We start from the raw sequence: 14,385 nt of genomic DNA, 5'->3' as shown, positions 1-14,385 counted from the left end.
TATTTTAATAAGAACTCAATTATATGCTCCTGTGTTAACTTGCTTTAGAATGTGAACTCTGACAGCAGGGCACATATCCTGACTTTTTGATTAATTTTTACTTATTTCCCAGTATAGACCATATTCACATTTGGGAACTAGGAAACTCCATAAATATTTGAGTAACTAAATGATTGAATCAAACCTAGTGTTATGAGATATTTTTCTTTTACTTGATTTAGATGATTGTGTTCAATCTGTGAGCTACTCTCAGTTAATTTTAATAAACTAGGTTTTTTGTATGTGTACATAAACAAATGCTTGCTCTGTGAGCGTATATGTACATATTGTCATTAGAGTTGTGTAAGATATCTCTGTTTACAGAATAAATTAATAATTAAATACATACATGTTAATAAAGTATTAACTCTTCAGCCCACTTTATATAAAGCCATTCAAAATTTCTCTGACTTTACTGTCAGATTCTCAGCAATTTTTCTCAACTCCTCCAGCCTCCATGTGTTTTAGCTAAGGGTTGACAAATGTCTAGCCAAATGCTACACATGAACTAAGTGTTTTAAATATGCTTTTTGAATTTTTAAAAATGTTAATCCTTTAGGTAAAGTATGTACTTCCCAGTATCACAAGCCATACTGCCTTCTGTTATCTGACACTTGGTGGAGTCACCTACCTGGCCTATAGAGCATAGAGTTTTGAGAGCTCAATCTTTGTTCTTATCTATCTCTGAGTTGTTGGCCTCTCAGGGGAATTCAAAACTCTTCTCTTGCTGCTCTGTCCTATTTATACAAGAATAAATCAGGTATTATGCTGGGGTTTAGAGCTTTCAGTGAACAAGGGATTAGAGAGAGGTGTCTATTAAGGTAAGGTAGAAAGAGGCCTGATGCAAATACACACACACACATACACACACACACACACACACACACACACACACACACACACAAATCTAGGTGCAAGGCCTGGCCTAGCCCTGCTCTAGATATTAGAGACAATGTTCTTGCTTCTCGAAGGCTGACTGGTTTTTCTCTTGAACTGATTTTTTTTAAGCAGTTGAAATGGTAGTATGCCCATTGTAGAAATTTAGGTGTGTGCTCAGAGCAAAAGACACTCCAAAGTGCTTCCTTTGTTTTAGGAACAGGCCTCCCTTGGGCCTAGGAAAGGAGTCTAACACAGAGTCCTACAAGTCTTACCATGAAATAGATCTGAATTGTAGGACATCTTACTAGTCATTAAGATCTTATATTTGTTGAGCTTTGGACCTCATCGTTAACAGTCAAGATCAGGTCTCAAATATTCAAAAGTCTGTTCACAGAGATCTTTTTTTTAAGGAAACTGTATATTTCCACATCATAAAGTGAAATAACACCATCTTGTTGATATTTCAGCTAACTTAAATAACATGTAATTCCTAGGGGGGAAAATGTTAATATAATGGTACTGTGTAAAGCCATATACAAAACTAGATATTTTGCATCTGAATTATGTTTCAAATAAAAATGCCTCAAGAGATGAGTGGTTATCTTTGTGTAATGGAGTTACAAATGATTTTTCTTTTCTTTCTTTCTTCTCAGCGTTCTTCCAAAGAATTATAATGAGCAGCATTAAATTACTGAAATTTTTAAAAACTGAATTATGGGAAAACTAATTTTGAGAACTTAGAGATTCTCTTTTTGTAAATTATTTATTTATTTTTGAGAGACAGAGTCTGTGCGAGATTGAGAGAGAGAGGCAGAGAGGGAAAGAGAGAGAGAATCTTAAGCAGGCTCCTCACTGTCAAGGCAGAGTCCAGTGCAGGGCTTAAATTCACAAACCGTGAGATCATGACCTGAACTGAAATAAAAAGTCAGATGCTCAACTGACTGAGCCACCCAGGTGCCCCTACAAATATCTTTATTGTTACAGATGGATAAAGATAAGTGATTTAAACTGGTTCCCACAGTTTGGAAGCTTCCTCTACACAGAGAAGGGATGACATTACATGCTAGTGGCCAAGTAGCTGTTAAGAATCTTAAGCAGAGTGCAAACAAATTTCTAGCAATTAAAATGGTAGGAGTATTATTTTTCAAATAATAAAGACATTAGCAGCCTGTATATACTGCTTAAAACATGCTAGGCTCTATTCTGAGCATTGTCTGAACATCAATTTCTTTAATCCTCTTGACAGTCTTCTGAGTTAGTCACAATGTATTTTCCATTTTACAGTAATCTTTCTATCACAGTGACTAGCACATAATAAACACTCAATAAATGGGAGCTTGTTACCACTATGAACTCTTTTTATAATGTATTTAAGAAAGATGAGATCATTTCAACATTCAGAATGGTCCAGGCTTGAATCAGACTTTGCCACTTATTGTTTGTGTGCCTTTGGGCAAGGTAATCCAACTTTTTATATTTCAGTTTTGTTTGTAAAATAGGAATAAAGTCTGCATCATAAGGTTTATGTGAGGATTAAAAATGTGTGTCAGATAATGTATATGATGTGTTTAGTATGGTGCCCTGGTTCGTTGGGAGCCTTCAGTGAATGGCAGTAATGTTAGTCATACAACCCTGTTTTATAAGGTGTTCCCCTGGAGGCTCCTGGGTGCCTCAGTCAGTTAAGCTTCCAACTTCATTTCAGCTCAGGTCATGATCTCAGGGTTGTGAGATCAAGTCCCACCTCGGGCTCTGCACTGAGTGTGGAGCCTGTTTAGATTCTCTCTTTCTCTGTCTGTCTGTCTGCCTCTCTCTCTCTCCTCCACTCACACTACACTCTGTCTCTATAAAATAAAAAATAAATCATAAAAAAAGTGTTCTCCTGAAAACTACAAGGTAGGAAACTGCCCTGCAGTTAGGTGGGAGTTGAAAAGACATCAATGACATTATTTCCTTCTCTTTCCATAACATCTTTTAATAGTTCCATAATATGGGGGCACCTGGGTGCCTCAGCCAGTTAAGCATCCAACTCTTGATCTTGGCTCAGATCAGTCTCAGGTTCATGGGTTTGAGTGATAGATGACTTTTACAGACATGACCCATGACTCTCTTATGCTCTGTTCAACCCTAGCTCCCTACCTGGATCAATACAGAGAGTTTGGAAGGCCTCTGGGGTGGTGGAGTCATTACATTACACAGGACACCCTGTGTCCCTGAACCATTGATTGTGGAAAAATTACCTGAACACTAACCGTGATGTCTGTCTAGAGCAGTCAATAATCTTTTTATTGTACTGAGCCATTACATGTTTAGATACATTTATAGCAGTTAGTCTATTATAATTAATATAATAATTCAAAGTGACAAAGCATATAAATGGGATTTGCAAATCCTACCTGACCTGTCCATAGTAGTCATTTTTGAAAAAAGAGAGGAATTCATCTTTAGTTGTCTGCCATATGTTAACTTCTATACTTATATTCTTAATGTTTGAAAATGAGGAAGTGGAAATAAAATGTAAGTTAAAGATGAAATGCAGGGGTGCCTGGGTGGTTCATTCGGTTAAGCCTCCGATGCTTGATCTCAGCTCAGGTCATGATCTCACTGTTTGTGACTTTGAGCCCCACATCCAGCTACACACTGGCAGTGTGGAGCCTGCTTGGGATTCTCTCTTTCCCTCTCTCTCTGCCCCTCCTCTGCTCTCTCTCTCTCTCTCTCTCTCAAAATAAATAAACTTTAAAAAATAGAATTTGAATAAAGTTTCCATTTTCCTTCTGAAATCACTACCTCGATATCTTTCCATCTTGCAAAACAGACCCATAATTCATTTGATGAATTCTTATTATACATTTTGGCATTTTTAAATAATTCTCATAGAGGCAGCAGGATGCAACAGTTAAGAGAACAGGCTTTGGAACCAGACTACCTGGCTCTGCAACTAAATAGCTGTGTGATGTTGGCAAGTTACTTTTCTCTCTAGTCCTTATTTTCTTCAGCAGTTAGCATAACAATGGCAGCTACTTCCTAGAGCTTATGTAAGGATTCAGTGAATTCATATTTATAAAACAGTTGGAAAATTCTCCAACTCTTAGTCATCACTAGATGTCTGCAATAGCCTGTGTGTGAATTAAATGTTAAACAATTCATTCTTTAAAGAGAAATTAAATTTGGTTTGATAAAAACGGGGGGTAAAAATCAAAGGCATTTTTCCAACTTTGTTTTTACAATTCCCTCATGATTTCTCTCTGTGTTCCCCAATTAGGCTTCCCTGTACCTTCAGAAATGTTTCAATGACCTTCTGCTTGCATCTTTGCCCAACATTCTGCCTTCCTGTTAGTGACCTTCCTGCTCTCTACCCAATACTTATCTATCCTACATTCACTTCAAGCTCTTTCTCTGTTTTCACATAGCTTTCTCTTCTGTGTCTTCATGTCCACATTTCCCATATAATTTATTTTAAGGATACCAGTCACTGGATTAGGGTCCACCTAATTCAGTATAACCTCAACTTGATTACATCTGCAAATGCCCTGTTTATAAAGTTATAGTCAACAAGACACAGGCTTAAGACTTGAACATATCTTTTTGCGAGACATAGTTCAACCTACAGCAAGATTTAGTGCCACCTGAAAATATTTTCTGTCTCTTCCAGTCCCTCATGATCACTATGGAAAAGCACGTACTTTTGGTTTTATTTACTTGACAGATTATATCAATTTGCTTTCTAATTTTTACAAAGGGCTTATGAACCTATATATTTTCTGATAAGTTGTATTACAATACTATTAGGCAAAACCTTGGACGATGATATAATTTTTTTGTATTTGTGTACTCTTCTATAGGACAATAAAATGCACATAGTAATGAATAAAAATATTAATGAATAAGTGAAGAAACCTAGTAATGCGAAATTCTTCTAGGGAATAAGTAATAAAGACAAATGGTACATGATTAGAACATGTCAATTTGTAATCTCTGATTTTTTAACTTACGATATGCTTTTGACTAATTATAAAGAGAATTATAAACTTACAAATGAGTATATATGTATTGACATTATTATAATTAAATTTCATATAAAATCTGGAAAATGTCCCAGTATACATCCGATAACTATGTTCCGTGTTTCAGAAATAAGAGATTCTATTTTGCTTTGCAACAACAAAGAAGGCTTCCCACTGTAAATAAGAATAACACAGGGTGGAATGTCGATCGGACCATTAATTTTTCCTAGAAATTGACATCGCATTACCTTATACTGTTTAACAGTCACAATTCCCAAATCCTGGTAGGAAATATTAGAAATCAATTTCAATTATATAAAAATAATGTTTTAAATTGATATGTCCACAGATGATAATGAGTGTGGAAATTTGACCCAGTCCTGTGGTGAAAATGCCAACTGCACTAACACAGAGGGAAGTTACTACTGTATGTGTGCACCTGGTTTCAGATCCAGCAGTAACCAGGACAGGTTTATCACAAATGATGGAACCCTCTGCATAGGTAAGTTTGACTACCTAACTTAAAATCGGTACCTCTCACTTATTGCTTATTACCTCCAGAGATTAAATAATATTTGAACCAAATTCTGCCAGTCTTTGAGCGTACCCTAGATGTGCAGTACTTTTAGAAATTTCATTAATTCTTTTAGTCTTCTAACACTGTTTAGTCAGTTACTATGGAATATTTATCTAAGGATGTAAGAAAAAAAATCAGGGGAGAAAATCAAGCAGTTCATAAGAAAAAAAAATCATGAAAGTATGAAATCTAGTGTGGTGGCAAACCACAGGATAAATATTTACACTTGAGAATAATATGTTAATTCAAGAAAACTATGATTTGCATGGCAAGATATTGATGCTTTTATAAATATGCACTCTGAGATGGGCTCTACATTTTCTCAGAAAATGTTCAGAAAGGCATTACTTCTAAAAGACTTGTTCTAGGGGCGCCTGGGTGGTTCAGTCAGTTAAGCATCGGAGTCTTGGTTTCAGCTCAGGTCTCATGGTTGTCAGATCCAGCTCTATGCTGACAGAATGGAGCCGGCTTGGGATTCTCTCCCTTTCTCTGCCCCTCCTCTGCTCTCGCTTTCTGTCTCTCTCAAAATAAATAAATAAACATTTTTTTAAATAAATAAATAAAAGAATTGTTCTACTGCTTTTAGTATTGTCAGCTGAAAGGTAGTTACACTTAAGATCTGCATTAAGTTTTTCTGAACACTTGAGTCCTATTTAGAAAATCATTTCAGGTTTACTAAAATGTTTTCTGGAATGATGATAATAATTTCAGTTAAATCCCTAAGTGAAATATTATTCTGAGTCTGAAGAGAGTATCTAGAAGTTTTTTTAATGTCCTTCTGTTGTAATTTGGTCATGCATTTGATATATCAGATCCTATAGAATTTGGATTAAAGTCTGAGAAAAAAAAGATTGTTTCGGAAATTCAAAAAGTTGAACAATTTTCAGGGGCAAATTCTCTGGGGCCAAAGACTTTTAACTTTGAAAGTAAGTTATAAATCATCTTAATCACGGTTTATACAACACTGTCCAATTTACCAACAACTAGTATAATTAATTATGGTTGATACTAATCTGCAAAATGAATACATGAACTGAGACCCTGCGAGTGAAATCACATGGCCAAGAGAAGATATTTTATTAGAACTCATGACTCTATATGCAACGTGGCTAAGGTAATGTGCTGCTTTCACTTTACACAGTTAGCTAAAAGAGAGACACCCAGGCTAATCTACATCACACTAAAGCTTTGCTTAGTTCCCTACTGAGATTCTCCTTAGTGAGCTAAGGAGAAGTCTAGCTATGTTCTTATTAACACATGAGAAGTTAGGAGACAGTGTTCAAAGAAACTTCATCAGTGAAATGTCTTCATCAAAGAAATTATCCTGTCTCGTGTACCTGTGGTTCATAACATTTACTCCGCTATATAAACAGAAAAGAGTTTGTTCTCCTCATTTGACCTCTAAGATAAGTGAGGGCTACTTCTGATTCACATGTTTAGGTAAAAGGAGGATTAGAATCACAGTCTTGTATCCAGAAAGCTACAGGAGGCTAAAGCAGGTGGCCATCTACATCTTATGCATTGATCTGAATCTTGCAAGTGCAGAGGATCAAGTTTTGCAAGGGCATAAAAGACTTAAAATATGAGACAATTGAACGATAACTTCACTTTTAGTGTTTGCAGCAAAAAATTTTATTGGAATATAGCTTTACAGTATATTCAGGATCTAGTCTATGAAGCTCCCCAGAAAACTTGTAATACCTCACCATTTGATATTCTCAAACCTCTGCTCTTGTTGCTTGTCTTCTTAGAATGTTATGCATATGTGTGTTTTAGCTTTAGTAGTTAAGTTCTAATTACGTAGCTCTGTAAGCTTTACTAGAAATGTTCCAGTTAGTGAAGAAATATAACTCACAACATCTTAATCACTTAATTTTAACTATGTTCTCCATTCCCTCTTGTCTCTGGAAGACATCAGTCTTTTCATCTGATCATTTTTACTTTTAATATGCTTCAATTCACAAAACGCTGTATTTCTCTGTGTTTCTTACAAGTAGAGAATTCCTATATTAGAAAAAAATTGAATCACAGACACAGAAAAAACACATACACACAAAGATGATTGAATGCCAACGTTTCATGGAGGTATAACATATTTGTAATTTATGACTCTTTCTCCCAACACTCATTTATTATTGAGATACTATAGAATGCCCCTAAGTTTTGGCTAATTCCCTTTTTAGCTATTTTAAGCAATCAGTAAACACAAGAACTATATTAAAACCCAGTACCCAATATTGAGTCCTTCAGTTTCTACCTGTTTCATTTGATGGATTATTCACTGAAAAACTTGTTCTCTGGAACATTGTTATTTCTCACCAATTTTGTTGTCCTTAAGGATTAAGCTTTTTGAGAATTAGAACAGTTGTATCTTTTTTTTTCTCTAGTCCTATAGTAATTTTCATTGTGCACTATGATAATCTTCAGGAGAACTTGAACAGAGAACTATAATTCTGTTTCCTTTTACATTAGTGTATCACCTTGTACTGTGTTGCCTCTGATTTGAAAGTTTACCTGATCCTTAAATTTGACATGTCTGGTAATTATAGTCATTAGGAATCTCTAAAAATAAATAATGAAAAACTCCAATTCAGGGCAAGAAAAGACCCAAGCAAAATTCTTTGCCTTTAGTCTATATTCAAATACTATTGGCCACAGATAAGATCATTTTGTTGCAAAAGGATTTGAGGCAGATTTAGTGTCCTGTGTGTTTGCCTTCCCCTGTAATTACAGTAAAACAGAATTTCAGATACCTAGCTTCCTCCCAAGAGACCTGGTTCCAGACTTGCATTTCACAAATGGGAAAAAAGAGGCATCCAATAGGAAAGTGGTTCTCTCAAGGCCAAATGAGTAGAACCTAAAAGCTTCACATTTACTAAGTGCTTAAGACCAAGCGTTTACTGCTTGTAATTTTTTATGCCGCATTGCCTTGGGTATGCTGATAATTTCAGATTTTTTTATGGCTTTGGATAATATTAACATCCAGTTTGTCTTCACAAATTACTTTCAGTAATTGAACATTTTATCTTTTCTTCGCAGTGTGTGAGTTAAACGTTAGACAAATCAGTTATTGATGAAAATTGTAAGAATCAAAACAATCATATGATCATGTTTTGAAAGAAGATTATGATAAAACACTGTTGGGTTGGCTCATTGTAGACATGAAAAACAAGCACAACCTCACTAATGAAAAAGTACCAAGTGAATTTTTTGATGTGCAAACCAAGCAAACAATTGTTATGATGTGCTTACGTTTGGCAAAATCACCTTATTAGTATTAAGCCCAGTGTTAGGTTGGTGGTAGAAAAAGTGGATCAGTTATTAAATATGGTATGCCAATTCTAGCCTGACTGAAATAATTCCAGAGTAGCAATTTAACTTTTATTAAGCTGAGGTGGGGGTTCTTTTCCTCTTTTACATCTCTGGGGAGTACCAAGACATGGCAGTCTAATGAGACACTCATTATCAGTCTGTTTTCTCCAAACTTACATATTCACAGGGCTCCTGCTATTAAGAAAACATGCAGTCTGAATAGAATCACTGGGCCTATTATATCTTGGGCACTAGTTCAAAACACCTTCATGTACATTTCCTCATTTGTTTTAAAAAAGAACTCTTTTGAAGTAAAAGGTATTTTTTAGAGTATTACCCAAAGTCACAAAACTAATGAGTATTACAGCTAGAATTTGAGTTAAGATCCTCTACAGGGCCTTTACCTGTAAGAAGGACACATAGTGATTTGATTAGATCTCAGCTAATGAGGCCCTGCAAGAGAATGCTAGAGAAGTTAGTGTAGGTCTTACTGCAAAATATCACGTTCATTTTGGTAAACCAGTTGCATCTTATTTGGGCATGGCATACTCTTTCAATATCTGATGATTCTGTCTACATTACTCGGTTGCAAGGGGTGTAGAGGGATATCCTGACACTAGTAGAAGCTTTTTGACTAGTCTGGTACATAGCCAGTTGTCACACACTCCATTATTAGGTTAGATTCAATAAACTCTACTACCAAGGCACAGAGTGAGAAGGATATCAAATTCAGCCAACTGCACTTACACATTTGAGTAAATAAGTTATAAAAACAAAAAGTATAAGCAAGAAAAGTATAAATAATCTGGAAAACAGTCCTTTAATGGGATGATTAAGATTTTTAAAGGATTACTTTGGTAGGTTAATTAATATTCTTGTATAACATTTGGAGTCAGAATATGAAAATTTTCATAATGTTAATCTTGAATGCTGGTCTCCCAAGCTACTACCTCCTTATTATTTTTGATTACTGTTTTGTCACTTGGTGAACTTAGAGCTTGAAATACCCTACATGATCCAAGGCTGACATTCTGGGATGATAACTAGCAAAGTGAGTGGTGGTAGAAAGGCTTGAACTAGAGCGGAGACCCCAAGAAGCACCACAGGCATGGAGGATGCACAAGGAAAAACTGAAACACCGTCAGTTACGAACACCAACGTTATATATACCTGTGTCCAAAATGCACAAGAGAGGGTGGAAATTGAGTTTGCAAAGATTTCTATGTTGCTTAGACATTGGGTTTGGGACAAAGTTGCCAAGAAGAGTTGCACCTTTAAATAATTTTAAAATTAAGAGAAATCAATACCTCATTTCCTGTTAGCCATATAAGGCATCTAAAAATATGAAACATGGGCATGGGGTGCCTGGGTGGCTCAGTCGGTTAAGTGTTTGACTTCAGCTCAGGTCATGATCTCATGGCTTGTGAGTCAGAGTCCCACTTCGGGCTATGTGCTGACAGTTCAGAGCCTGGAGCTTGCTTCGGATTCGTCTCCTTCTCTCTCTCTGCCCCTCCCCTGCTCACACTCTCTCTCTGTCTCTCTCTCTGTCTCTCTGTCTCTCTTGAAAGTAAGTAAACATTAAAAAAATTAAAAACATAAAATAAAATAAAAATATATAACATGGGCATTCAGAGAACCTTAGTTTCTTATTCATGAAATAAATGATTCTATCTATGATGTCACATGGGTCTGTCACATCTTCATTGGGGTGTTATCCTATTTGGATACAGTACATGCTACTTCTTCAGCCATGATCCAGAAAGAACTACTCTTTAGTTTTCTTATACATATTTTTTTCACTTCATTGATGTCATTAAAAATAATAACGCTAGTCTGCACTTCCACCTGGCTTCTTTTCTTTACCCTAACCTGGAATCCTTTAGTGGATGGTTCACTAAATTTTAAGAGTCAACCTGCTTTTGCTCATCTCCTACTTTATGTTCTGTCTTTGTGTGTGTGTATGTGTGTGTGTAGAGCGGCAGTCTTTAAACACACATAAGCAGAAATGAGAGGAAGAGCTTGAGGGTACCAGGACGATATTCCTGTTTCTTTAAAGGTAGTATACTTGGATTCCTGGGTCATACAGATTATGAATATACAGACTTGACAGAAGAATTAGGAGTTTCTCATCCTTTTTTTTTCAGGCCTGTGAATTGTCTTAATTCTAAGACCATTGCCTTTCTGGCTAATGGAAGTTTCTTCAAGAACTGCCGGGAGGCTCACTGTCAGTTCCAGTTTTGGGTGGTTCAATTTTTAATGGTATCCTGTCCCTTCATTACATTTTGGAAGTGAGAAGTTAGGATTAGCTACTTTTAAGATAACCAGCTAGATGGCTTTTTAAATTGGACTGTGATTACTACCCCCCCTTTTTTTATGACAAACAGTATTGTGGCACTCTATTAGTTTTTTTTTTAATCAAATTTTATACGTAAGATTACAGGCTTATTCATTAATCTAACACAGAGTATCTCTAAGATGTCAGAGCCAGGCTGAGAACTCAAAAATCTTTGCATTAGTTTAAGGTAATGATTTGGACTCTTCCGTTCCTTGGAAGCATTCCTTATTGGAACTCTGCCTACTGGCAGAGTATTTATACTGCATTTATAACTTCAAGACATATTTCACTGCAGTATGTAAAATTTTAAATTAAGAATATAAATTATGTGAGCTTAAAACCTAACATTTTTATTGTGACTTTGATATATGGCTACTGAAAATCTAAGACTTAATTCTGCACAATTTGTTACTTTATCTATGATGACTGTGTATTAAGAATCATAGTAAAATATAACTTGGACAAAATTAATAAATAAGTTGTGGTAAAATTTTAAAGGAGTCACATCACACATTCTGCTAATTTTTAGGATAACTTAGTTGCAAACAAGAAGCTTTGGAAAGAAAGTGGGCTATTCTTTTTTATCCTCCAGATTACCCTAAACTGAGTTTAGCATAATACTAGAAAACAAAGAATTTTTGATGTATTTTAAAAATTGGTTCTTTATTAAATTAGGACAATGTTAAAATTGTCAATGATAGAAATTCATTTAATGGCTTTGGGGATGACTCATTCTTTTCAGAAAATAATTCAAGAGTTTGGTTGTTCCATGAAAGGCAGTTTTTAATACACTTTCAAAATGGATTGGCCAAATCAGGGTTTAAAAAAATGATATGCGGCTCTTTGCTCTGTCATTCTGCAAATGATGGGATTTTCATTGCTTTCCTGTAAAATTTGATATGAAATCATTAACCATACCTAATATTGTATCAGCAAGGTAGCAACTGTGTAAGTACTAAATAAAAATTTAATTTTTTAAATATTTCCAGATATAGATGAGTGCAGTGGATCAGCTGCCTGTGGTGATCATGCGGTATGTGAAAACGTGGACGGTGGGTATAATTGCTCCTGCAAGGAAGGTTATCAGACATCCACAGGAAAATCTCAGTTCACGCCTAATGATGGCACTTACTGCCAAGGTAAATTATACGATGAAATTTTATGTATTATCGAAGAACTGTATAAAATATAATACTGCACAGTAGTGAAGTATACAAAGAACTGCATCTTCTAAGAAATATTCCAGTATTCTTGTATTGTCTATAAAATGAAATAAGAAAAGCTATTGCTTTATTTAATGGAAGAGGTACACCATATGTTTCACATAGTTAACATACTTTGTTCTGTAGGGTGACTACAATCTTCCATTTTGCCATAAAATATTGTGTATTTTATTGAGTAAAAATAAAGAATAGATAGAAATAAATAAGGAAAAATAAATGAATGCAATGAAAATAAACACTGTATTTTATTATGAGTAAGATTCTTTAAATAATGAAAAGTAAATAAATGTTAATGAAAAAAACAAAAAATGAAAACAAAACTCAAGTGTTAAGAATGTGTTTTTAATATTTAAATAAGGGAGCAAAGTTATTAGAATTAATATAGTCATCTTAGGAAAAAAGTATTTTTAAACATTTACTATATACTCTTTTTTCTTCTACAGAAAATGTGAGTGCAGACTGCCATCTAGATAATGCCTGTATTGCTGCAAATATTGATAAGAGGTTAACAAAAGTAAGTAAACTAGTTGTATTAAGAATTTATTATATTTTGACATTTTGGTTCCAGTTAAAATCCTTCCTGCATCACATGTAAAAAAGACTAACAATCAGGGGCACCTGGGTGGCTCAGTCAGTTAAGCATCCAACTCTTGATTTCAGCTCAGGTCATGATCTCACATTTCGTGAGATCAAATCCTGTATCAGGATCCATGCGGACAGTGTGGAGCCTGCTTGGGGCTCTCTCTGTCCGTCTCTCTCTTTCCCTTCCCTGCACTAGCACTCTCTATCAAATAAATAAACATTAAAAAAAAGTAACAACCAGTTGATCTTCTTGTATTTACGTATAGAGATTTAAATAATTTGTTTGAGTCATAGAAAGGAGCAATTCGAAAATCCCCAAAGCATTGAAGACTTTTAGATATTTAACATATATTACTTTTTCACTATTAGTATACTGGAAAAAATTTTTAACATACAAAAAAAGTTGATGAATAAAATAGTAAAAACACATTTTGACCCCAGGCCCATTCCCACATTCTAAGAAGACATAATGAATGCAACTAGGTTTTGTACTTCAAAGGAAATATTTCAAAGAGTAAATAAAGTAGGACATTCACAAAATTATTGTCATGTGATTGAAAGTGTGACTCTCAACATGATTAACAATCAACTAAAAGCAAATTTCCAATATATCACATTGTAAAGAATTTTCTCGGGTTGATTAAAATCTAATTCAAATTAAGTTATAATTTTTCAGAACTTTTAAAAGCTAATGTTTAAAGGTTATTAATTCAAGCATGCAGTTTCTTTTCTAAAGTAATTTTTGTGCTTTTTATTTGGTCACCCTTTGTAAATAGTTTCAAATTTTAGTGCTGCATGTTATGGTTTAGGTGTAGTCTGATAACTTACTAATACATAGCACAAGAAAAATAAACTTAGAATAAATTTGACATTCTTGAAAAGCTCCAGTACTACTCTAATTTGGTTTCTTTTCTCTGGACTCATTTTTGTACAGATTAGACACATAAAAGAACCTGTGGCTCTGCTACAAGAAGTCTATAGAAATTCCGTGAAAGATCTTTCACCAATGGATATAATTACATATATAGAAATATTAGCTGAATCATCCCCATTACTGGGTGACATGAATAGCACTAATTCAACCAAGGACACTCCTTCTAATTCAACTCTTACTGTAAGTATATTGAGCTTTAACTCAATATAACTGAGCTTTAAACTTTCCCTTACATCTGTGATTCATGTAAGATTCCAACATTTTTTTAAAAGACACACTATTTTTTTTCTAACAGGAATTTGTAAAAACTGTGAATAATTTTGTTCAAAAGGACACATTTATCGTTTGGGACAAGTTACCTACGAATCGTAGAAGAACTCATCTTACAAAACTGATGCATGCTACTGAACAGGCTACTTTAAGGATAGCTCAGAACTTCCAAAAGACCACTCAGTTCGATACTAATTCAAGTGATATAGGTAAGAAGCCAAGGTCAATTTCAA

The 14,385-nt window shown here is 34.7% G+C and overlaps 1 protein-coding gene across 1 annotated transcript in view; it reads left to right on the top strand.

The window, feature by feature from the left end:
- The window catches only part of ADGRL4 (adhesion G protein-coupled receptor L4), a 110,397-nt gene that overhangs the window by 52,665 nt on the left and 43,347 nt on the right, over positions 1-14,385 (top strand). Inside the window, exons 3-7 of the mRNA XM_042952346.1 lie at positions 5,269-5,421; positions 12,133-12,282; positions 12,810-12,880; positions 13,883-14,062; positions 14,178-14,361. Coding sequence (XP_042808280.1) covers positions 5,269-5,421; positions 12,133-12,282; positions 12,810-12,880; positions 13,883-14,062; positions 14,178-14,361 — 738 coding nt within the window. The remainder of the gene's footprint in view (positions 1-5,268; positions 5,422-12,132; positions 12,283-12,809; positions 12,881-13,882; positions 14,063-14,177; positions 14,362-14,385) is intronic.

The sequence above is a fragment of the Panthera leo genome, chromosome C1, assembly GCF_018350215.1.
Source record: "Panthera leo isolate Ple1 chromosome C1, P.leo_Ple1_pat1.1, whole genome shotgun sequence".
NCBI classification, from domain to species: Eukaryota; Metazoa; Chordata; class Mammalia; order Carnivora; family Felidae; genus Panthera; species Panthera leo.
The sequence above is the reverse complement of the archived record's forward strand: the minus strand, read 5'-3'. Positions and strand labels throughout refer to the sequence as shown.